The sequence below is a fragment of the Brachyhypopomus gauderio genome, chromosome 4 (assembly GCF_052324685.1).
Source record: "Brachyhypopomus gauderio isolate BG-103 chromosome 4, BGAUD_0.2, whole genome shotgun sequence".
NCBI classification, from domain to species: domain Eukaryota; kingdom Metazoa; phylum Chordata; class Actinopteri; order Gymnotiformes; family Hypopomidae; genus Brachyhypopomus; species Brachyhypopomus gauderio.
Genome location: NC_135214.1, coordinates 9415158 through 9441569, shown reverse-complemented (window position 1 = coordinate 9441569; position 26412 = coordinate 9415158). Strand labels below are relative to the sequence as shown.

The window sequence follows — 26412 nt, the reverse complement described above, 5'->3', positions numbered from 1 at the left end:
TTGACCTCAGGAAACGTTCTAAATCGTCCTCCATTTCTGCTTTGTTCCTTGAAGCCTTCTCATTCTTCAATGGCCCAAACCTATGAAGCATCTTTCTCGGTTTTGCGAGATCTTGCAAAAGTAACTCGGGATCTCGCAAAACAATCCCGAGATACTTTTGTGAGATCTCGCAAAAGTAACTTGGGATCTCGCAAAAGTGTCTCTTTTTTTTTTCTTCCTCCCATGTTTTTTTTTTTCCTCATGTCCCTTGCGGGGTTCCGTAGGAAACACATCAACATGCATTCTCATACACTGAAAAAAATGACTTTTTGGCACTGTAATTATTATTTGAATTGTCTATGTAAATTTTACAAAAAAATACGAATTCAGTGCTTTTACTTTAAAATAGCAGTTTTTCATGTAGTCCATTACTTGGTGATTGTTCGTAGTTATGTGACCTCAGTTTTGTATGTAAATTGAATCATTTGATCCAAGTAATATTTACTAAACCAGTTCATTGGATTAATTAATTGATATTTGCAAGTAAAATGTAATTGAGTGACATCAGTGAATCTGAGAACCTTCTCTGCAATCAAAGCATGACGTCAAAGCCCCTCCCCACATTTCATCGGACACGTATCTCCTTGGACAGTTGGCATTTTGGCGGAGGAGAACTTGAATATGGAATCATGAAGGTAAGGTTTTAAGCAAAATAAAATTTTACGTTCCTGTTGGTTCACCTACTTAAGTTTCTCCGCGACTGCAGCACTAGCAAATAGTGCATGTTCCTGCTAGCTAACTAACTAGCTAACTAACTTTGCTGGCGCGAGGTATTTGGTGACCGCCTAAGCAACACACACCTAATGTCTTTAAATAAATAAATAATTAAAAACTTTAATTGTTTCATCAAGATCCAACACTTCACGCATACATTTACAGTGATGTATATTAAACCTTGTTTTGTGCACAATTTTGCTTGGGTGAGCTGGCTATGCCGCAGGTCTATCGTCTGCACACGTGCTCTGCCTAGCCCAGCACGTGTGGTGGAGCTAGCATGCTTTCTTCGGCAAGGGTTGATTTGGTATTTGTTTGTGGTATTTTTGTTACTCCAGCTCGTAAAGTCTTCAGCCGACATGAGAGGGAGGATTACTTATTTCATGTTTAACTTCACAATAAACCGAGTGACAAGCAAGCCCTTGTGTCTGAATATTTCGATGACCGAATTGTGGTTGTCACACATGGTAGTCAGAAACATAATGAAGTCACAACAGTCTTTATAGGAGCATGAAAAAAAGATACAAATAATGAAATATAAATGAGTTAGTAGAATTAGTTGAAAAGCATATAGATAACCTTTATGTTTATTTTTTTTTTTTTGTTACAGAACATAGGACCTTCTGAATGCTAATTTGGACTCCACGACTGACACAAGGTAAGATCAAATTAGCAATGAGTAGGTTTAATTTGTCACAATTTTATTGTGTGGCAGTTTGTTTTAATTTTGAGATGTTTAATTTGTATGTTTTAGGTGCCACATCATGAGATGGTTGTGCAAGATATGTAGCTTTGAGTCAAAGAAGAGGTTGGAATTGTTAAAACATTACAGACTAAAGCATGGAAATGGTGGTCGCAGCCAGTCAATCCCTTGTCTTCACACTGATTGCCCTTGCACTTTTAAAACATTTGATGCCCTTCAGACCCATTTATGTCGACACCATGTGGAGATGGTCACACAAAGTGGACCCCTTTCATTTACTTGTCTACTTTGCTGCTCTGTTTTTTTTTGATTCAGAGAAACAGTATTTTGAGCATCTGGGTAGGCACTTACGAAAGTTTGAAGCAGTTGCATGTGTCTTCAAAAACTGCAACTTCAGTACGAATATTTATTCCACCTTTGCTACACATAGACACAGAAAACACCAGTCACACAGACTTGAGGATTTTAAAACTGAAGTTTTAAAAAGGCAACCTTATGAACCCATGTTTGCTCAGGATGAGACCTGTGAAGAGAGCTCAGAGCTTTGGGATGGTGAACCACAGGAGTTGTCTCAAGATATAAAGGAGAAATTTGGCCTTCTCTTTTTAAAGCTTGAAAGCAAGTTTAATGTCCCGAACAAATGCATTGATGAAATAGTAGATGAGCTTCAGTTTATATCCACCTCTGCATCTGGTCCACTTTTAAGAGATGTGGTGGTGTCCACCTTGAATAACCATAACTGTGATCTGGATCCAGCCATTATCTTGGATTTAGTGAAAAATATTTGTGAGACACATCCTATAAGTGCTGCATTGGGGACAAGTGGCCCTTTCACAACTTCATTTAAGAGAAGAGAATTCATGAAGAAGCATTTTTCAGTTGTTGAACCAGAAGAACACATACTTGATAAAAAAGAGGGCAAAACCTTCCAGTATGTCCCAATATTGCCCTCCTTGTTGCAGGTCCTAAGTAAGTTTTTTCAAGAAAACACATTTGAAGGTGAAAACAAAGCTAAAAATGACTTTAAATACCAGACATTTCGTGATGGATCTCACTATCAAAAAAACAAGTTTTTCTCTGTAGAGAACAGAGTGACTCTCATCCTCTACATTGATGACTTTGAGGTATGTAATCCTCTTGGGACATCTCGAAAAAAGCACAAAGTCACAGCTGTCTATTGGGTGTTGGGAAACATTCCAGTGCAATTACGTTCAACATTGACATCAATCTACCTTGCAATTCTTTGTAAGGCTGAAGACACCAAGCAGTTTGGATTCCAGCGAGTTTTAGAGCCACTGTTAATAGATATCCAAAGCTTGGAGAAAGATGGTCTTTTTGTTCCAGTGTTGGGGAAAGCCATTAAAGGGACTGTGGTCAGTGTCGTGGCAGATAATTTGGGGGCGCACTCTGTGGCAGGATTTGTTGAAAGCTTTGCAGGGTCATACGTTTGCCGGTTTTGTGTTGGGGAGCGATCCAAGTTTCAGTCGGATGAAGTGAGATCTGGGTCTTTTCATCAAAGAACCAAAGATCAGCATACACTGCATGTGCAGGCAGCTTTGTCTAGTCCAGATCACACTCCTTGTTATGGTGTAAAAAAACAGTGTCCATTGTCAGAAAAACTTGAACATTTTCATGTAACATCTGGTTACCCTCCAGATGTTTTACATGATCTGCTGGAGGGTATTGTTCCAGTAGAACTGGCTTTGGCATTTGATAACTTGATCAAGAAAAAATACTTTTCTCTCATTGAACTAAATGATGCCATTAGCAATTTCCCATACAAGGGTAGTGATAAAACAAATCGCCCTCATCTCATACCTGCTAACTTTCTGACTCGAAAAACAGTAGGGGGCAACGCACATGAAAATTGGTGCTTATTACGTCTTTTGCCTCTGATTATAGGTTTAAAAGTACCCGAACAAGAGCCTGTATGGCAGATGCTAATGACACTGAAAGACATTGTGGACCTTGTCATGTCTCCAGTCCATACAGAAGAAAGCATTTGCTATCTTGACAGCATCATTTCAGAACACCGAAGCAGATTCCTTGATGTTTTCCCCCAACATAAGCTCATTCCCAAGCACCATTTCCTTGAGCACTATCCTCAGCTCATTCGGGAATTTGGCCCCCTAGCTGCCCTCTGGACAATGAGATTTGAGGCCAAACACAGCTTTTTCAAGAGGGTGGTCAGACACACCGGTTGTTTCAGGAATATCTTGCTGTCCCTTGCCAATAAGCACCAGCTCATGGTTGCATACCATCAATCACATGGTGCCAAACCATCGCTTGCAGTCACAAAAACAACAGAGGTGTCTTTAGATATGCTTAAGGATGATCTAAAAGACCTGGTGAAATGCCGATTCCCTGCTGTTACAGCTGTGCATGTTGCCAATAATGTGTGCAGTTTAGGCACCAACTATGCAGTGGGAATGTTGTTGTGTTGTGGTTCCACTGCAGGACTGCCTGACTTTTCTGAAGTGTTGCAGATAATGGTGATTTGTAACAAATTGACTTTTTTTGTGAGACAACAAAATACATGGTACAATGAACACCTGAGGAGTTATGAGCTGGAGAACACAGGAATTGTGCAGTTACTTGAGCAAAGAGAGCTTAAAGATTTTTATCCTTTGGCTCTATACACCCTTGCAGGAAGACGCCTGACAACTTTGAAGCACCACATTTGCCTATCCTTTTAAGTATGAGGAGAGAAGCTTGAGAATAAATATCTGTTTTTTTTTCTTCTTCTGTTGTTGCAGCTTCTTCCTGTTAATATGGCACCCTCAGCAAAATTGCGTATAATTTTTGGGGAGGATGATGTCCGCAAACTCCTTTTACCTGCAGGCATCCCAAGCACACTTCAGGACCTAAATGATGTTCTTCGAGAGACATTTGATATTACAGGACCATTCACTGTTATGTACCAGGACATGGATTTCGATGGTCAGTTCTTCACTTTGACCTCGATTGAGGAAGTACAAGATAAAGCTAACCTCAAAGTAGTAAAAACTGAACCAGTGATCTTGAGCCTCACTCCTGTGGACATGTCAGAAGCCGACTCTCCAGTTCCAGTTCCATCTTTGGAAGCAAGCTCTTCCTCATCTGTATCCAACACAATCCTGTTGTCCCCAGATGAGAGTGGACCATGCAACAGGTCTAAGCCATGGCCATCTAAATTTGAAGTACCAGTCTTTTCTTATGATGTAGACCTTGCACTGGAAGCAGGAAAACACGCCTATGAAAATGATGGCACACTTTTGAACAACCCAAGAGTAACTAGTAGTATTCTAGAGAAGCTCGCAGAGACTATATTTAGTTTCACAGCATATCCAACTGGTGTCCAGATTTTAGCTGTTGCTGAAGCCTTGGTAGAGAAATACCCATGCCTCAAAGAGCCAGGGTCTTTTAATGGCCTATATGGTTGGCAACAGAGGATAAAATATAAAATGGGCAACTACAGGGCAAAGTTAAGAGGTCGCCAGTTAGCCATTCCAGAGCTCGAGGTGAACACACTGAAAAGACGACGCTTCAGTGAAGAGGGTTCACCTAAAGGCTTTAAAAGGCCAAAAAAAGCTGAAGTCAACTATCTGCCACCACTGCCATTTGGTGAGACTGAGGAAACATTAGAGAAGGAGAGACTAGATTTGCTGAAGGAAATAAAGAAGAAGAACAATGAAAGGACAATTAATGAGAAAATGGAGAAGTCTTTCGCTCTGAGAAGAAGAGAGGTTGTCGATGATTGCCCCAAAATCCAAGACCTCTTGGAGAGATGGCCTTCCCTGTTCTGTGAAAATCAGGTAAATCCAGTTCTTAATCATGCCGTAATTAAGATGCGAGATCTCATGAGTCATCTTTAATACAATTTTGTGTTTGTATCTCATTTCAGATCAAAGCGGAGTTTAAACGAATAACCACGATGGATCTGGAGCGAACCTTTTTGTCCAGACTGGACATGTACACCACCAAACTCCTAGAGATATTTCGAAGGAAGGGCGGAACTGCAGGGACCAAAATAAAACCAATGCTGGACTCAGTGAATGAGGTAAAATTTCTAATTATTTTAATTACATAAGCTAGTAATGAGGTCAAACACACTGAGTATTAATGTATTACTCTTTTATTTAATCTGATCTGTGTCTGTGTTGTGAAAAATATATTTGCAATGATAAGGCAGAAAACAGAGTGGGCAGTGGGCCCTCAGTGGGCAGAGGCAGAGTGTGGGAACCCACAGATTTTGACATGTGCTAGACTTTGACTCTTGCCTCAACACACATCCTAAAGAAATTCATGTTAAGTTGCACACTTCACAACGTTACAATGCAGAAATTGCAGGCTTACATTCTTGTGAGATCTGTATGTGCCGTTATGTATGTATATTACTTATGTATTCTCTGCAATACATTTTCTTTTTGTGTTTAATAGCATCATGTCGATGGCAGAAGGGACATTATCATGCGTTGCTTAGTTGAATATCTTGGAGAGAGTGGAGAGGAGCTGATCAAGGACTATCAGGTATCTGATAGGGGTGTGACAATACACTCAGCTCACGAGACACGATATTGGGTTCACGAGATAGAGATGAGATTTTAAGAGCACTAAAATGACATTATATGACTGGACAACAGACTTTTATTTAACTGAGTTACACATGCATTTTGAAATGTTTTATTATAACTCTTAACATGCATGATGTAAGCATGAACTTTTAATAAACTTCAAATTGAAATTAAAATAAAATTCCATAAAAGTTCAAATAAAATAAATAAAATTAAACATTTCTCCTTTTTTCAAGTGCACACAATATTACAGTGAGTCCCTGCTTAACGACGTAAAGCAGTTTTCGTCGTTAAGCGTGACCCTACATTTAGATACGCTTTGATCATAAATACAGTATAGAAAAAAAACGAACAATGTTCTCGTGCGCTTGTACAGAGTGAGAGCAATCGTGTTGACGAGACGGGCTGCGGTGGAGGCTGCGCTGCCTCAGCTTATCATACACAACACTCCACTACACTCCACTGTGCTGCCACTGCTCCTCTGCGAACCACGCGGAAAAAGCGGGGACTCACTGTATTATGTGCAAAACAAAAAGTTCTTCTCTGTCAATACAGAGTGCAAATAGTGCAAACAGAGCCTGACCAAGTATGTCACTGAATTTGCTGCAACTACACTACGTACGGCATTATTTTCATACAATGTTTGCATATGGCCCGTGTCTTATCAGTCACTCTCTTGCCATTTATCATTTCCGCCGGGTAACCAAAATGCTGCCAAACAAACGATTTGAAAGTAGTGAGGGCATCTTCAATAGTAATACTTGTATTTTCTGACGTTATTCTGGCGGCTTGCTGGATCACAAATCCTGCGATACGAGAAATATCGCTGAGTTACATATTCATTCTTATGTAGGCGTTGACTTCTCTGTCTGGATGGCCCCCAAAAGTGACTTTGTTTGTCTCAAGGTCAGCCTCTGTGAAGCACGTTGTGTAACTTTATGTATAAAAAGTGCCATATGAATATTGTTTTGATTTGAGTACACTAAATTGAGTATATGTCACGTAGGGCTACGCCCCCTCTCATAGCTGTCACTCTGGGTTCCCTCATGTCTGTGTTTCTTGCCTGTTTATCCCGCCCTGCTCGTTTGTCTCCGTGATTCCCTGTTAGTTACCACGCCCCCGTGTCATTGCCGTCACCTCTCCGTAGTTTGTATATGTATATCTATGTATATCTGTCCCTGTAATTCCCCCGTCTGGTTATCTGTGATTTTGTTCATTCTGTCGGTTGTGCTTTCCTGTTGCTGTTTTGATCCCGCTCGTGAGTTGCTCAGTGTTTCTGTCTTCCGTGTAGATCTCTGCCTGTTCCGTGTTTCTCCGTTTTGTTTAGTTCCCTGTCCTAGTATGCCTGTTTACCTTTCGTGTTCTGGCTGCCCTCCTGGTTTGACCCACGCCTGTCCCTTCGATCATGGTTTTGGTATTCCCTTGAATAAATCTCGCTCTCCTCAGCGTTTGTGTCCGCCTCCCTGCTCCGCAGCGCGAGCTGCGTTACAGTATACAACTTTTTTTATTTTCGCTTGTTTTTTTCTTAACCTTTTCTTTTACTTGGAATCTATTCTTAGTTATTTCTAATTGTGGCTTATTTGTTTTCACAGGATATCAGCCAAGAAGCGGTGAAAGAGGACTGCAGTAATCAAATGATGAAGATCACGGTCATCCATCCAAGTGTCGCACAGGAAACCCAAGATCCCGTGTACGTGTCAGTCATCATTGAGGGGTCAGAAGTTCTGGACAACTGCAGAAGTGTGACAAACGCTTGCCTCCTGCTCATGGGCGTCATTTACACTGTCAACTTAAGATACCCACTGAAGCTGAAATATACGTTTGAAGTATTTCAGAAGCTGTTTCTTGAGCTTGACATCCTTAAAATGTCAGCAAAGGTCCAGTCTCTCCACAAGAAACTTTTAGCATGAGTATTCCAGTGTTATTTGTGCTTTTGTCCAGCACAAACAATCTCTTTAAATTTTGCCAGTGATTTCAAGTGGTGGACTTTTATGTAAGCTCTTTTTTTATCCTGAATGAAAATGTTCAGTCTCTCCACAAGAAACTTAAAGCACCAGTGTTATTTTTGATTTTGTACAGCACAATTTGTGTACATCCTGTGTCAGTTTTCTGATGGTGATTTAAAGTTGTGGTCAGTTTTATATGTTCTTTTTATCCTATTCATCCTGAGAATGTTAGCAAAAGTTCAGTCTCTCCACAAGAAAGTATTATTTCTGATTATGTCCAGCACAAAATTGATTAGCATTTTTCCCCCATCTTATTTTTTGAAACCATGATGATTTTATTTTTGCACTGTTGTGAAATTTTCTATGCTAGTTCTATGGACATGTTTGTGCTCATTTTTATGTTTTTTAAATATATCTATGCCATTTTAAATAAAAGCTGTTGTTTTTGGAAAATATTGAATTATTATTTCATAGAATAGTAAAATGTTTACTTAATTTGATTAATATTAACTAATAATTTCTGAATAAATATGACTTAATAATTACATAGAATATAACACAGATAAGCTGAGTAAGAAACACAAAGAAACATAAGTAACGTTTATTAACATTTATTAACTAATTAATGTAATTAGATACAATGGTAATCTGAGTAAAAGTTACAATCTATAGGTGAGTATTACCAGTGCAATTTACTTGTGTTTTTCATAAAAAAACAAGTGGTTCTATTAAGTAAATATTACTTAGAAATAGCCTGAGTAAATATTACAAGCACTTTGTGTGGAAAAACTTGCCTAGCTTTTTTTAAGTAAATGCCACTCCAAATTTTTTTCAGTGTATTAAAACGAAGCACCCTTCAAGTACAACATACAGTATAGTGTAATTCACCATATTATATTACCTTTGGTTTCTTCCTCCTCTTTTCTCATTTTTCTCCCCTGCGCACCACAGAACTTCGTCTTTTTGGCATCTTTCTGGAGAGATGTCACTCACTCTGTGGCGTTGTTTTTTTCCCCACAGAGAAACTAACGAGGTGCGCAGAGCGAACGGGGGGAGGGGGCTGCGCAGGTGATGGGTATCGTGTGCTATTATAATTATTAATTTGACTAATATTATTAAACAATAAAGTTGTGATTATGTGGATTTTGCTTAGTTTCATATTTATGAATTGTTCATTTGTAAATAAGTAAATAAATAACGCATTCACACGAGTGCCCCCCTGGACAGCCGGCGCCCCTAGCATTTGCCTATATCGCCTAATGGAAGGGCCGGCCCTGGCCCCAACATGTTTCACGTTGAGGTGGTACCGAAGGGTAGGAGTGCTCCTGTGATAAGTGAACTCCTTCCTACATAAAGTGCAAATAACACTATTTGTGTTTGTACTTCCATCTGGAAGTTTCTTATATTTAAATTTCCCATCCACCAGCGTAGCCTCTTCAGTCATCTCCATCATGCTCATCCTATTGTGCGTCCATATAATCTTTATGCCTGGAACTCGTGCACTGAGAAACAAAAGTGTCTCATGCGTTAAATGCGTTAAAACGCGTTAATTTTTTTAGTACGTTAATTTCCCTGTAATCAATTAATCTAAATTAACGCGTTAAAGTCCCACCACTAAAATAAATGTGTTGACTTCTGAGATTCTTCCAGTGTTCACAACATATTCAGCTGAGTCCTATTGAATTGCTCTGTAGGATTAACTTGAGGGTGATATGGACAGGTGCTTGAACGACAAATATCACAATAGTCGTGGAACTTATGAAAGCGAGTGTTATGAAACTCTCTCCCCCAGTCATAGTGTATCTTGGATGGGAAACCAAAATGCATAACAAAGTCATCAATGAGATTTCTGGCTGCAGTCTTCCCAGACTTGTCTTTTGTTGCATATGCTTGCGCATACTTGGTAAAATGATTCACCACCACCACCAGTATGTATTCCTTCCCACTTCTTCCTCGTCATATCCTTTGTTTAATGTCCTTTGAATTTGTCTTTCTAGGCTGGTAAATGTTTTTAGTTTGGTTCTCCAATTTGTCCAATTATTTTTAGATCTCTCCTGTACAGTGGATGAACAAACGATACAGAGGCTCCAGCTTCCACAGCTGCATTTGGCTTGCTTCTGTCCACCACATAGTACTCTTGTGCTATTTGTTGAGATTGGGTGACACCACTCTTTTCAGTTTGACCTTATAATTAATCGTTTTTGTCATTTAATTGCAATTATAAAGACATCCCCTCATCCTCGTGCGAGGTAACATCTGTCCCATTGTTCTGCCAATGCAGTTGCGTTTAGAACAAAACTAGATAGACAGAATCAAAATAATCAGACGTCAGGTTTGTAGAACCTTTTACTTTTCCCTTTTTTCTTTTGATTTGTTTTTTGTAAAACTACACAATCGATACGTTGTACTGTCAGTACATAGAATAGGTTGTTATATTAACATCAAACTCACCCACGACATACTCTCAAGCAAAACACATATGTATCTCAAACAGTAAAACACTATAAACACAGTCTTATCGCTCAACATTGATACTTCAATAATTTTTTTACATTTACATTTATGGCATTTAGCAAACGCTCTTATCCAGAGCGACTTACAAAAGTGCTATGTAGTTGCTTGGAATCTCCAAGGTAGTATAGATAGTCCTGAACACAAGGTACTCTAAGCTGGAAAAACCACTAGACGAAAGTCATATGATACCTAACATTATTATACTCGGAGGTGGAAAGAGTACTGAAAAATTGTAATTGAGTAAAAGTATCATTACTTTGCCTAAAATCTACTCAGAGTAAAAGAAAAATTAGCCATCTCAAAATTTACTCGAGTAAAAGTAAAAAATTACTTCATTTAAAATGTAATTTGAGTAAAAGTTACTTAGTTACTTTCAGTTATTTAATGCATGGATGAATCATGAACCAAATTCAGCACAAGTTGTTTTAATCGATTTCAAAGTGTATTTAATGAAATGTGCACATCCACACTTGCAAAAAGATCAGCTGGGCTCAGGAACATACTTCCTCACACCACAAGGACAATCACAACCTGTACCATAAAACTGCAAACAATTTTCAGTCCTATTGTCCAACGGACAACACTATGATAAAAATAAAGAAATTTAAATGACAAATTATTCAAAAAACTAAATGCACACAAAATTAAGTGCCCACAAGATGCCACAAATCAAACTAAAATGCCCACAGGATCCCACATCAAAAATAAAAAAAGCTCATAGAATCCCACAATTTAAAAGTAAGCACTCACAGGATCCAACTATTCAAAATACAGTGCCCACCAGATCCCACTTTTCACAATAAAATGTCCACAGGATCTCACATCTCAAAAAAAACAAAATGCGCACAGGATTCCACTAATACAAAAAGTACTCAATTACAGTAATGTGAGTAAATGTAATTAGTTACTTTCCACCCCTGATTATACACATCACCTGAGGAAAAAGACAGTAAGCAATTCCTATAACCCAATTATGCACAAAACCTGAGAAAAAGACAGTAAGCAATACCTATAATAAACGAAAGAGACCACAAGCCTCTGGCACCCGCCAGCCACACACGCCAGCCACACAGCCACAGAGGGACTCCCTGGTTTCCTGTGACGACACTCCTGTTTCCTGTTTCACCGGCGCACGGCAGCACGCTCGCACGCAAACGCGGATTCACGTATCACATTAGCATAGCTTAGCTATAGCCTAATACACTTACATTAAACACTACAATTCTAAATCAGTATAATACACTTACCGACATCTGATTATTTTATCTCGTTTCTGTTTTCTCCCCGTCTCTTTCTTTCTCCCTCTGTTTTCTCCCCCTGTTTCTTTCTTTCTCCCTCTGTTTTGTCTCCCCTGTTTTTCATGGCTACCGCGGAGGAACGGGCTCTCGTCAAGCTCGGCTCGGAGCTGGACAAGTTGGGTCGGCAGATCCAGCGTCTTCTGGAGAAGCAAGCGGAGCTCACCCAGGAGAAGACCAGGCTCGAGGCCGCCCGCGACGCTGCCTACTCGGCCGTCTCCACTCCCTCGTCACGGCGGCTCAGCGCGACCGCCATCTTGACCCGGGCACCAGGCTGGAAGCGCCAGCAAGGACGCGGAAGGCAGCCAGCGTCGTCACCCCTACCTCAGCCGGACTTCTCCTCTGCAAATCCGTTCGAGGTGCTCAGCTCCAGGTCCTCCGCCTCGCCCTCACTCCTGCGTCTGACACCACCCTCACCAGCGCCGGCACCGAAGAAGAATAAGGGCGGTATCCTTGTTATCGGCGACTTGATAACACGACACGTAAAGATTAGCCTGCCAGGCGCTAAAAGAACCCCCACTGTGTCATGTTTTCCAGGCGCTCGTGTCCTGGACGTGGCCAGGCGGCTTCCCTCGGCGCTGAAGCAGCGAGACGACTTCAGCACCATCGTCCTTCACGTGGGGGCTGTCGACACCTTCGCCCGGCGCAGCGAGATCCTGAAGGAGCACTACCGATCGCTTCTGGACACCGCGCGGAAGAAGACGTCGGCCAGGCTTGTTGTCTCCGGTCCGCTTCCAACGTTCCGGCGAGGGTGCGAGTTATTTAGCCGTCTTTTCTGTCTCCACAGCTGGCTCCGGGACACCTGTAGCAGCGCCGGCGTGGACTACATCGACAACTGGGAGAGTTTCCGAGAGCGTCCATCACTCTACCGCCGAGATGGACTTCACCCCAGTCGCCTAGGCTCGGCAGTCCTCTCCAGGAACATCGAGGACGTGCTACGCCAGGCCTGACCAGCCACAACAAACCACGCAAATCAGCTAAGTAGAACTTACTTCCCTAACTACCAAACCATTGAGACTGTGTCTGTTAGCCGTGGCAGGTATAAGAATAACAGGGCGATATGTTTTAAAAATCTAATTAAAATTAAATTAAATAATCAACATGAAGTGAGCAGCAATATTAAGCTAAGGCTAGGACTTTTAAACATTAGATCGCTTGCATCAAAAGCTGTGATAGTAAACGAAATAATCTCAGATAACAGACTAAATGCACTCTGTTTAACAGAAACATGGGCTAGAGTAGACGAATATGTAAGTTTTAATGAAGCAGCTCCTCCTGGATACAGTTATGTTCATCAGCCCCGTATCACAGGGCGTGGAGGTGGAGTAGCCACAATATATGACACAGATATAGGTTTTACTGTAAAACCAACCACCTCTATTAACTCATTCGAGGCTTTGATAGGTGAAATAGGCAATAATCTTATAGGCAATAAAACAAAGCTTAAATTAGTGACCATCTATCGACCGCCGGGTCCCTACTCAGAATTTCTTCAGGAATTTGCTGAGTTTCTTTCGGAACTAGTCTTAACCATCGAGAGATTTGTAATTGTGGGTGATTTCAACATTCATTATGAAAATGAATCAGACCCACTGAAAATTGCGTTCGACTCCATACTAGATTCAGTAGGTATAGCCCAAAATGTGACAGGGCCTACCCACCGCTGTAAACACACCTTAGACTTAATACTTACTTACGGATTAAACATAGAACATTTGGCAGTCATCCCCCAAAATGACGCCATTTCAGATCATTCCTTACTAATATATGAAATGACTTTATACAATGTACATCAGATGCGCCATACAAAAACCACGCGCACTATCACATCCGACACTGCAGCAACATTTATAAACTTACTGCCGGAGCTACCGAACACTATGCCACTGCAGCCCAATGAATTGGAACAGGCAACACAACAGTTTTATTCCACACTCAGCAATACCTTAGACAGTGTAGCTCCAATTAAAACAAAATTAATTAGGGAGAAAAAGCTTGCACCATGGTATGACGAACACACTCGTCTTCTAAAACAGGCAGCTCGAGCAGCGGAGCGAAAATGGAAATCCACCTCACTAGAAGTGTTTAGAATCACATGGAAAGACGCCATAGTCAAATATAAACATGCCCTTTTGACTATGGCGTCTTTCCATGTGATTCTAAACACTTCTAGTGAGGTGGATTTCCATTTTCGCTCCGCTGCTCAAGCTGCCTGTTTTAGAAGACGAGTGTGTTCGTCATAAAAAGCTAGAGCCGCATACTATTCAACACTAATAGAAAACAACAAGAATAACCCTAGATTTCTCTTCGCGACGGTATCTAAACTAACAAGAAATATCAACGACACTAGTTCTAACACAGCACTTACACACACTAGCGATGAATTTTTAAACTTTTTCAATAATAAAATAGATAATATCCGACTACAGAGTCATAATACATCGCAGCCTAACCTCCAATCCAACCCCAGTAGTTTAGTTATTAGTAACTATGCATCCAAAAATATTACTGAGCTAAATATTTTCGATCCTATATCGCAAAAAGAGCTCACAACACTGATTAATTAGTCTAAGCCTACATCATGTATATTTGACCCAGTTCCAACCTGTCTATTTAAAGACCTACTCCCAGCCATTGCAGGGCCCTTACTTAATATGATTAACTCCTCCCTTAACCTAGGTTACATGCCCAAACAATTAAAATGCGCCATAATTAGACCCTTGATTAAAAAACAGAATCTCGATCCGCAGATTCTAGCTAACTATAGACTCATTTCTAATCTCCCATTTATCTCTAAAATTTTAGAAAAAGCAGTTTCCAATCAGTTAAACCACTATCTCCAATCAAATAGTATCCATGAAAAGTTCCAATCAGGATTTAGACCAAACCACAGCACTGAAACAGCTTTACTCAGGGTAGTGAATGATCTACTAATATCGGCCGATAATGGGCTTGTCTCATTCCTTATACTGTTAGATCTTAGTGCAGCTTTTGATACTGTAGACCACAACATTTTGCTGGATAGACTAGAAAACACGGTAGGTATTAAAGGAGTCGCACTCTCCTGGTTTAGATCATATTTAACTGACCGCTTCCAATGTGTAAGTGTTAATAATAAAACCTCTAAATCTGTGCAGGTTAAATATGGTGTCTCACAAGGGACAGTCCTAGGACCACTTCTATTCACACTGTACATGTTACCCTTAGGCGAGATTATGCATAAGCATGACATCAGTTTCCATTCCTACGCAGACAACACTCAGCTATATTTATCGGCAAAACCCGATGATTTAGGCGCAAACAGTAAGATTGAGAAATGTGTAGAAGAGATAAAACATTGGATGGCGTGTAACTTTCTAGCACTAAATCCCGATAAAACAGAATTAATAATAGTTGGGTCTAGGGCTGCGAGAGACAAGATACATAATGTAGCATTGAATCTACATTCTTTTACTATAACCCCCAGCGCAGAGGTAAAGAACTTGGGCGTCACAATAGACCAAGATCTCTCGTTCGATACACATATTAATAATATAACTAGGGTAGCGTTCTTTCACTTGCGCAACATTGCCAAAATTAGAAACATATTAAATATTAGTGATGCAGAAAAACTAATCCATGCATTCATATCCTCTCATTTAGATTATTGCAACAGTCTCCTAGCTGGATGCTCTGGTAAATCGATAAACAAACTCCAGCTGGTTCAGAACGCAGCAGCACGAGTTTTAACAAAAACTAAAAAGTTTGATCACATTAGTCCCGTACTATCGTCATTACACTGGCTGCCAATTAGATTCCGTATTGACTATAAAATACTTTTATTAACATATAAAACGCTGCATGGCTTAGCTCCAGACTATCTTAGTGAACTTATTGAACAATATAACCCAGCGCGTTCACTTCGCTCGCAGGACGCAGGGTTATTAACTGTTCCTAGGATCAAAAAGATCACAGCAGGTGGAAGAGCCATTTCTTTTAAAGCTCCACAATTGTGGAATAATCTTCCTGCCTCTATTCGGGACTCAGACACAGTCTCAATGTTTAAAACTCGATTAAAGACTCATCTGTTTAGTTTGGCCTTTGATTAATCTGTTACATAGTTACTACATCTCGTATCTTTTCTCCGAGGTTCACCTGGAGAGTAACATTGCAGTCGGAGCCTACAATACCAGCATCGCTGCTCCGACATGGAATGAAAGCCTAGCGTTCATCAACAGACATTTACAGTGACAATATCAAAACCCAGAACTTTCATTTTTACCTTTACTTAGTCTGATTGTGTGATTTGTGTGTGACTTGTGTATTTGTCTGTATTTTGTGTAATTTGTGTGTTAACGGGCCGCCCAATGGAGGATGGGTTCCCTTTTGAGTCTTGGTTCTCCCGAGGTTTCTTCCTAATCCCCACCATCATAGGGAGTTTTTCCTCGCCACTGTCGCCTTTGGCTTGCTCATTAGGGTTCTGGACCCATAGTATTGTTAACCTTTTAAATCCTGTAAAGCGCTTTGTGACAACATGTGTTGTGAAAAGCGCTATACAAATAAACTTTGATTGATTGATTGATCGATTGAGACGATAAAGCACAGTAGACGAAAGTATAATTATGTAAAGTGCACTAGAAAGAGGTGGGTCTTCAGTCAGCGTCTGAAGACAGCAAGTGACTCCGATGTTCGGACACACAAGAGAAGTTCATTCCACCACCTTGGAGCCAGGGCAGAGAAAAGTCTGGATGCTTGTCTCCCATGTGTCCTAGATGACGGAGTGTCAAGACAAGTCATACTTGAGGCACGGAGGGTTCTAGGTATGCTTCTGGGTTTTACCATGGCCATCAAGTAAGGAGGAGCTGGCCCATTCTTTGCTTTGTAGGCCAGCACCAGGGTTTTATATTTGATGCGGGCAGCTACCGGAAGCCAGTGGAGGGAGCACAGCAATGGAGTGACATGGCTGAACTTGGGAAGGTTGAAGACCAGCCGAGCTGCAGCGTTCTGGATCAGTTGCAGGGGTTTGATGGCATGCATAGGAAGACCAGCCAGGAGGGAGTTGCAGTAGTCCAGTCTTGAGATGACAAGGGACTGGACAAGGACCTGAGTGGCCTCCCTAGAGAGAAATGGCCGAATCCTCCAAATGTTGTGAAGGGCGAATCTGCATGATCGTGTTGTGTTAGCAACGTGGGCCGTGAAGGAGAGTTGATTGTCGACAACTACACCAAGGCTACGCGCTTCCATGGATGGAGTGATCATGGTGTTCTCGAATGAGATAGAAAGATCACGATGAGGACTGGCTCTTCCAGGGATTTACAGCATCTCCATCTTGCTTGGGTGGTGAGCTGCCATCCAAGAGGCAATGTCTTTTAGACATGCAGAGATTCGAGCTGAAACCTGTGTCAGAAGGTGGGAAGGAAAAGAAGAGCTGGATGTCATCCGCATAACAGTGATAAGAGAAGCCATGTGCAGAAATCGTTTCACCCAGTGAGCGGGTATAAAGGGAAAAAAGAAGTGGACCCAGCACTGAGCCTTGTGGAACACCAGTGGAGAGTTTGCATGGCGTGGATGTTGATCCTCCCCATGTTACTTGGTAGGAACGTCCCTCCAGGTAGGATGCAAACCACGTCCATGCATTGCCAGTGATACCAAGGCCTGAAAGGATGGACAGGAGGATCTCGTGATTGACTGTGTCAAAGGCCACCGAAAGGTCAAGCAGAATCAATATAATGAAATGTGCCATATTTTTGTCAATTGTGATTTTTACACCCCAATCGAAATTTGTCCTGACGTCGTAGTGTGTTGCTGATGGTAGCCTTTGTAACGTTGGTCCCAGCTTTCTGCAGGTCATTCACTAGATCCCCCCTTGTGGTTCTGGGATTTTTCCTCACCGTTCTTGTGATCATTTTGACCCCACGGGCTGAGATCTTGCATGGAGCCCCAGATCGAGGGAGATTAGTAGTGGTCTTGTAGGTCTTCCATTTTCTGATTATTGCTCCCACAATAGATTTCTTCACACCAAGCTGCTTGCCTATTGCAGATTCAGTCTTCCCAGCCTACAATTGGGTTTTTGGTGTCCTCCGACAGCTCTTTCGTCTTCACCATAGTGGAGTTTGGAGTGTGACTGTTTGAGGTTGTGGGCAGGTGTCTTTTATACTGTTAACGACTTCAAATAGGTACCATTATTACAGGTAATGAGTGGGGGAAAGAGGAGCCTCTTAAAAAAGAAGTTACAGGTCTGTGACAGCCAGAAATCTTGCTTGTTTGTAGGTGACCAAATACTTATTTTCCACCATTATTTGCAAATAAATTCTTTAAAAGTCAGACAAAATGATTTTCCCAATTTTTTTCACATTTTGTCTCTCATAGTTGAGGTCTACCTATGATGTCAATTACAGGCCTCTCTCATCTTTTTAAGTGGGAGAACTTGCACAGTTGGTGACTGATACTTATTTTCCCCACTGTATATTAGTGGTCGGCCGATCTTATCAAATCTTATAATCTTATAAAAATTATCGCCGTTAATCTATTTTTAAAGTTCGGTTGGGAACTGGGTCAAAATGGGTAAACAAACTATGATGACTTTCAATTTGATAGTTTAGCTCGGCTGTATTCTTAACCAAATTGCACAGTAGGGGCGAGAACGAGTTTTTAAACCTGTGAATTACAAATCGTACGTGTTTTTACATGGATGCAGCCACGAAGTCGCCAGGTCTGCTTCATGGAAAATTTATTTTTAGGAACGTAAAGTGTTACCGGAGCGGAGCTCGGAGTGGTCGTTTTCTGCATGGTCCTAGCACTAGATTCGTCACTATTTAAATATTTCTTTTTAACCGTTAAAACTACAGAGGACCAAAACTATCAAAAAATATCATGTTTAGCTGAATAAACATGTTATTTAATGTACAGTATGTAGGCTTACAAATTCATGTTTAACTGAATAAACCGTTGAACACGAGTAGCCTACATTTTATTGGGCATGTTTTTTTTTTTCTTCAAGTATCAAAGTAGAACAGCTTCCTCAAGCAGTCATTGATGCATTTTGGAAACAGGCGATGAGCCCCTGGTCTAATGCACCCTCTGTATTAAGAAACCCTATCTGACTTTTATTCATTACTTGAGTAGCACACATATGAGCCATTTTAATATAGATGAATCTAGATTAATCTAGATAAATTTCAAGATTTCAGTGACACTCGTTTTTTTTTCAGATTTTTCAGAACACTCGTCTGAAAATAAATTCTCCGGTTTAAAATACAGTCTCCCGTTAAAATTTTTTTGGCATTTGGGTCCGTATCCAGTTAATCAGGAATGTGATTGGGTCTGGACAGGACGGCGTTCGGGTCTGGATCCGGACCGCGGTCCGCCATTTGGTGATACCTGGCCTAGGGGCATGGCTACTAAACACATGGGGGGAAAACAGAGACGTGGGTATAACAAAACAGGTGGGGGCGGGGCCAAATATGACATATATATATTCTTATTCATATATATTCTTGAGAGGCTTGCCACAAATGAGTCAGCATTTAGAATGTACTGCAATAGGAATAGGAAGCTAAATTCATAGATATAATTACGCCCCAGGTGACTGAACACCCAGCCCATCACTAGTCAGTCGGGTCCATCTTCTACAAATATTCATCTGCTGGTCCTTTTTTAGTTGCTGGACAATATCAGCTGATCCCTGAGTAGAGCATGCACTGACACATGCTTTGAGAAGAGCATGGCTGATTGGTTCTGATTGGATCATCAAGACAAATGAAGCAGATAAAATGTGATCATAGCAATAAGTCTCACAACTGTGACCTAGTGATAATGTACTGAGCATGCTGCAAGCAGTCACCATGAATTTGTTGGGCTTAACCCTACAATCAGTGCAATATAATTCAGACAAATTTAATAAGCAACCTACATATAAAAAGTACCAGTGTAACAGTGAGTGAACTGAAGCAGGATGCAACTGTGAAGATGAATGTTTATTTAGAGCAAATTCACATTAAGCTGATAACTATCCAATGTTGAACAGCTGTGAGACAGCAAAGCAAAGTCAGAGAACATGATGAACAAACTAGAAAGAAAAATGAAACCTAAGACACAGGGAGCCTTAACAAAAGCAATACCTACATCAAACAAAAGATCAATCAACATCAAACAAGACTGGAGAACACAAGATAAATACAACTGTAGCAACCATTATTACAGTGAAATCTCCTATTGATTTTCATGGCAAGTAACCAATAAGACTGACAATAGCTGTTTATACAATAGCTGTTTATAATTCACTAACGAATAGATGCTGATGCCATCAGAGATTGTGTAAGGGAATGAATGGCATATTGGGTAACTGGGGAGTCACATTAACTTTATTATTGTTTGGTTGTGCAAACTGGATATTATCAGTCAATGGAATAGAATTACTTGTTGGTGATGTTATTGTGTGAAAATGAGACATAAATGAACTTGAATGAGGTTAAAAGCACCAGCTGGACCCTGGCTTTCCATGGCTCTCAGTGTCTGTGCCATGCAAAGCTGGCTTATCTGTCCCTGTGAGAGCTGACTATCCCACAGTCTAGCCAAAGCCTTTCCAACACAGAGGATCTACATAAATCAGTCAGAAATTTATATATATTTTATCGATGATCAGATTCTGAGTGATGTTTTATTTTGAAAAATATTTGGGATTCTCTCCTAATTACATCCGTCTGTGCGTCTAGTGAGTTTTATTTTTATGCTGTTTATATTTGTTTTTATGCCAGTCATATAATTTTATTTTGTTGTATTTACCCCCCACACTTTAAAGGCCGGTCCATGAAAATATTGTCTGACATGTAACCGGTCCATGGTGCAAAAAAGGTTGGGAACCGCTGGGTTAGATGTGGTTAGAAATAGATAGAAACGGAGTCTACAGCATACACTTAAAGAAAAGGGCAAAGACAATAAGTAATAACCTAAACACTATGCTGCTTAAGCTTCAAACATACCTGTTAGACATGAAAGGTGTAGCCTACATGCTTGTATAGTTTTGAAAATTAAAATTTAGTATGTACAGTAGTTGGAAGAAGACATTGATCTGGAAATGGAAGGTTTCAGAATAACACAGTGTGAACTGATTATAGCACTAGGCACATGAACATTGTGAAATAAATGTATGTTTATACGTTGTATGTATTAAAAAAATGTTTTGAGGGGGTGGGTGGTAGGTGAATCTTGCATCTCTGGAGTCAGATGAATTTGGAACTTGCCTCCTCTTCCCAGGATTGGAAATCTTATTGCATACTTAGCTTAATGTTAATAAAAACATCCATGTGAAAACAGGTCTGACAATGATCTAGATTAGATGAGTTAAACCTGGTATTGTAATATATTGACAGTGCTGTAGAGGTTTCACCTACTAATCCTTTAAAATAGATATATTTATTCACAACCAACTATTCTAAACAAACAGCTTAACAGGGGTCAGTATATTTACAGTTAAGACTCAGCATCTAGTGTGTGCGAATGTGTAGAAAGGGGAGGAGAGTAAATGTGTGTGCATGCACACTAGTGTTGGCGTGCATGTTTGAGGAGGCAGGAGTTGTAATCTCAGTTCTCCTATGGCGAACAAAGCAACTAAAGTGGCGCCGACTTTAAACAGCGCGACTATGTTAATGAGCTCAGCTGGTTTATTCTAACGTGGTCAGAACAAAAGGTAATGGCGCTGGCTTAATAACTAAAAATTTATGTGGTGTGTCTGAGAATGGGGAAGACTATATCAGTTCTCAATTAATCAGATAAAGAAGAGAGATGGTTGCATGCACAGAATAGAGAGCTTTGTATGTAAACAAAGTTGAACACAAAACACTGAGAATGTTTTAGCTAAAACGTTATTAAGTCTGCAGTTCAAATAACTACACAGTCAACATATCAGGCATGAAAATGGGTCAGGGGTTAAAAAGGTGAGCAGACCGGGGGGCGGGGCATGTGACGTCATGGGGATACGGCGAAGGGGCGTTGACATGTGGGGGGGCGTTGACATGTGACGTCATGGGTATACGGCGACGGTGGGGGGGGGGGGGGGGGGGGGGTGGCTGCTGGTGTACGGGGATACAGCGACAGGTGATGCCAAATATTACGGAGTCCGTAAGGTGACATCATGTAAAAAATATAATAACGCGTGGCCACGACTTACTAACGCGTGCGAACGAGATAATTAACGCGTGCGAACTAGATAATTAAGTATTACTTTATATAAAGCCAGGTTTACCTTCCTTGGGCAGTCAGTTCGCGAACATCCCTGGGATCTGCTTGCTTTGCTGTGAAAAAATAAACTTTGTTGCCGCGTGTGAAAGGCGACATTAGTATCTCGTTCCCACGCGTTAATAAGTCGTGGCCACGCGTTATTCATTTTTTTACATGATGTCACCTTACGGGCTCCGTAAAATATAGTAAAATCCATAAAAACATTTTTTTTTACTGTCATGTCAATGGATTCAATGTATGAAGCCAGATCCTTAAACGCGAGAGGCCGCTTTCGCCATTCCAGATGGCTCAGTCAAAACCATTACGTCTTAATGAACCAATAAATACATCAGCGGCGAAAATGAGTGTAAAAATACCAGGTTCACGTGTTTTTATTTTCTAACATGGGCTAAAGCACAGGGTAGACTCAAACGACAAGCGCGAATGTGATCCTCACACGTCCCTGGATTCACCAGTTACAACTACAGACACACTAGAAAAAAATCTTGATTCTTATTTTATGTCACCGTTAACTACACGGGGTTGACGCGAACTTAATAGGCCTACCTATTTATCACAAGAGCTTGTGGCTAGATCTGACAGTGTTCAACGCTGTAGCGAACGGCAGTAACTTTGTTTTACCGCAAAATATGAAAACGATTGAAACCATTAATAACCCAATTAAATCCACTGCGAAATGTACGATCTGGTAAATGTAGTGGTACATGTACGAAGCTGCTGGCCACTGTCATTTAAATTGCCGATTTCGGAAGTGCTCTGTTTGCTTATTAAGTCAATATGATAATTAATACATATAATCTCCCGACCCCCCCCCCCCCCCCCCCCCCCCAAAAAAAAAAAAAACAAAAAACTCATCTGATCTACACGATTCACGTAGGTCACCCTTTTCAACTTCAAAACGGCGAATTTCGCCGAAAGGTGACAGATTTTCATGCCTGACATATCCATGTGGGCCCCATGGGTTTGAAATGGGTTGGCATATGGGCCCTTTTGGGGCAACCAAGATGGGCCCCATGTGTGTTAGCCCATGTGGGCCAATATTGGGGTCAATGTGGGCTTCAGGTGGGCCCCGTATGAGCAACAATCTACTAGCCCTACATGGGCCCCTTGTTTGTGTGGGATAATGGCGGGGTCAAGGTGGGCAACAAGTAGGGCCCTTATGGTTAAGGGGGTCCAAATATCAGCCCATCACTACCATGAGGCTCACAAGAATGTCAGCTCGCATGACACTTTTGGAGCATAATTAATATCATGCTAATTGTGTCATCCAATGTGGGACACTATGGAGTCATAGAGGGCTTCAGGTGAGGTCTCTGCTGTACATACCTAAAGCAATATTCAGTTGCTTTTCTTAATTTGCAAAACTGTTGGATAAGAGCACAGCATTGAAGACTGTATTATCATATTATCATAAGTAATTTATATCACAGATTACCTGTTTTTAATAAACTTACATTAAAATTATGACAAATGCTTAATCAATCCTAATAAAAATGTTTTATTGAAAACATACCTTAGTTAATTCATTAATAAATTGTACAATAAATCCAAAAATGTCGATAAAACCTGTCATATGTCTTCAAATTCTTCACTGAGTGATGTTGGGTTGTGTACAATAGTTTCACATCTTGCATTCTGTGTTCAAAATAGCCTACTACATACTGCATACTGCACTCAGTATATACTGGATACTGCATACTGGTCCTCATAGTAGTATGCAGTACAGTTTCCAGTATGCGGCAACAGCAAAGCACACTATGGGGTCACGTGAACGTATAGCAACCAGAGATTAGCGCTTCTATTGAAGTCTCAAAATGTCAGAACATTTATTGGCTTTAAGAAGATACCATGAGAGAAGATGAAGAAAGATTTTAACAGCTACCTTTATGTCATTAATTTTGGAGGTGTATAACGGGTGTACAAAATATCTACTAACTCAGACAGCTAAGAATAGCCTACCACACATTTATCACTACCAGTATCCACAGGGCTAAATACCAGTAGCCTACAATATTTTCCTATTAACTCGTTCTTGTCCAATATCTAAGCAAATCGCGATTTGCTACACATATGGGCATCTAGTAACTTTTAAAAATATTAAAAGTTTTTTAAATATTAAAATATAAATAAAATAAAGCTTATTTGAGAGACAATAATGAATTCAAGTAAGACAATTTCAAACACTAATTTATTGAAGATACATTCTAAACATATAACAAATTCCTATTGTTTAACCCCTTCATACAGGTTGACAGGAGAAGACATCACTGTCATCTTAATGTCAGTACACCTGTCCTTTGTCTGTATTTCAGTGGTGCAGAGTTGAAAACAGAATTTAGCCTGTCACGAGCTACTGTCAACTTCCTAGTCCTTGCTCTCGAGGGGGAGTACCATCATGGCTGGGGAAAGGTCCTGGAGGTGAGCATATTTTGTTATTAGCTCACCAGTGCCACATCCTATCGCATGGTGTCGAAGGCATTTGATGTTCCCCGAACAACAGTACATGATGCTGTCCACCGCACTGCTGAAGGGATTATGGCCATTTTCAATCGAATGGTCCATTTTCCATCGCCTGCTGAACTGGAGGACATCTGTGCAGGCTTCTGCCGTCTGGCTGGTTCGCCTGCTTTCTCTCATGTGGCTGGCAGTATTGACTGCAGCCACATTTGCATAATGCCACCTATGCCACCAAGACTTTAAAGGCAATGTGATGCATTTGGATTTTGTAAAGCTTTGCAGTATTTTCTTTTTGCCAATGTTAGGTATGGGTTATTGTTAAGAATTATTTTCTTTTGGAGTCATCTTTCAGACATAGACCAAAACCATCAGGATTCATAATTTGGATAATAAATTTGTACAGCCCTCAGAGTTCCGTAGCTGGATCCAAGAGAACAGATTCACAACACATGGGTGTCAGGAAAGAGTTCCAAAGTTTAATAGTAATACATGTAGTTAAATACAGAACGAAGATGATGTGTCTTAACACAATTGGGTAAGAATAATAAAACATATGTATGATTGGTGTTCTCCTTATCATGAGGAGGCACAGTAGACTGGATCTAGGGATAGTGGAAAAGTACAGAGGAGAGAGAGAGAGAGAGAGAGAGAGAGAGAGAGAGAGAGAGAGAGAGGTTCTAACTGAGGAGTGAACTGAATGTCAGTGTTCTGTCTGAGACAGTAAACCACAAATTCCCTTACAGTTATGATTGGTAACTTATGTTCTGCTGTCAAGTAATTGGGTTTGGAACTAGGTTAATCATTTTGCATTGAATATTGTTTTGTTTGTGCACTTCAGTTAATGTCAGATATTTGTATTTATATGTAATTTGTAAATTTTTATATTTATAAAGCAGCTCTCATATGCCTGTTTGGTGTTTTATGTTTACTTTCTCACATACAAATAAAATGCATTTGTCAAAAAATGTATGTTTTTCAGTGTTTACTTAATTATATTCTGTATTTTTGTAATTTACTTGATAAAGCATAAAATGTATAGTTTGGTCAACTTAGATACTAATTAACTGAACTAAACAACATTTTGTTGGACTCACTAGGTGTAACCTATGGCTAATGGTTGTGTTTGCTAGCTTAGTTAGGTTTGAATTAAAGATAATGTTAGGCATCATATCTTCAGGTATCCTTTTCTTTTTTTGTAAATTTGTTCTTATACACATAAATAGCAAAAATACAGAAACTTACCTCAGTGTGTGATGTCTCCAAAAAAAAAAAAAAACCCTAACCCTTATTTTCAGTCACAGCGGGAGAACGTTCTAGACATTTGTGGGGGTGGGGGAGCACGAGTGGAGGTGAGGGGTATTGGGCCTAAATTTATAGGAACTTTAGAATGTGAACTCCCTGACCAACAAGATGGATGAATCATGAAGCGAACTGTGGCTAACTCTCTAGCCAAGAAGTTGAACTGGCGGGGCATAAATGGGAAAATGGCATTCAGCAGCTTGTTCCTAAAAGATGTGATTGCTGGTAGGTGCTGTATTGTACTGCTGACTTGTTTGATTACCATAAACCAATTCCTTGTAATGTACTTAATGCTTTAAAGCAAAATGTTTGTATCTGCTGTAATAAAGGAAGTGTATAACTTCAGCATGAGTGTGAATAGGTTTATCTTGCATGGTTAGCATTTCATTTTTAAAAGGATAAAAGGCAACAGCTAATTTAAATAAGTAGATTTAAATATACATTTTGAGCTCAGTAGTGCATTTTTGAGTATCATGTTTCCAATTTGGTTAGAAATGGTGATAAGCTTCTATAACACTTGCTTACACTTACTAAACAATCTCCTTTTTTGTTTTGCTCTTTGTTTTCCACAAAGGAGCTGTTAGAAGAAATCGGCTCACCAGACTGGCCACAAATCAAGAAATTGAGTTCTACATTAAAAGATGTCAACATTTAGCAATGGATAGAGAAGGAGG

At 40.3% G+C, this 26412-nt stretch overlaps 1 protein-coding gene across 4 annotated transcripts; it reads left to right on the top strand.

Annotated features, from left to right (window-relative positions):
* The first annotated feature begins 374 nt into the window (after window positions 1-374).
* On the top strand, window positions 375-8394 carry LOC143512117 (uncharacterized). Of its 4 annotated transcripts, XM_077002053.1 has the most exons (7): window positions 375-674; window positions 1364-1411; window positions 1508-1561; window positions 4213-5250; window positions 5340-5495; window positions 5876-5965; window positions 7602-8393. In XM_077002053.1, exons 4-7 carry the CDS (start codon window positions 4228-4230, stop codon window positions 7917-7919), a joined length of 1587 nt encoding a protein of 528 aa, XP_076858168.1. In that variant the 5' UTR covers window positions 375-674; window positions 1364-1411; window positions 1508-1561; window positions 4213-4227; the 3' UTR covers window positions 7920-8393. The 4 variants fall into 4 exon arrangements, with proteins under 4 accessions (XP_076858168.1, XP_076858167.1, XP_076858166.1 ...); XM_077002052.1 differs by lacking the exon at window positions 1508-1561; XM_077002051.1 differs by lacking the exons at window positions 375-674; window positions 1364-1411; window positions 1508-1561 and adding exons at window positions 1628-1852; window positions 2419-2580 and having other exon boundaries at window positions 7602-8394.
* The last annotated feature ends 18018 nt before the right edge of the window (window positions 8395-26412 follow it).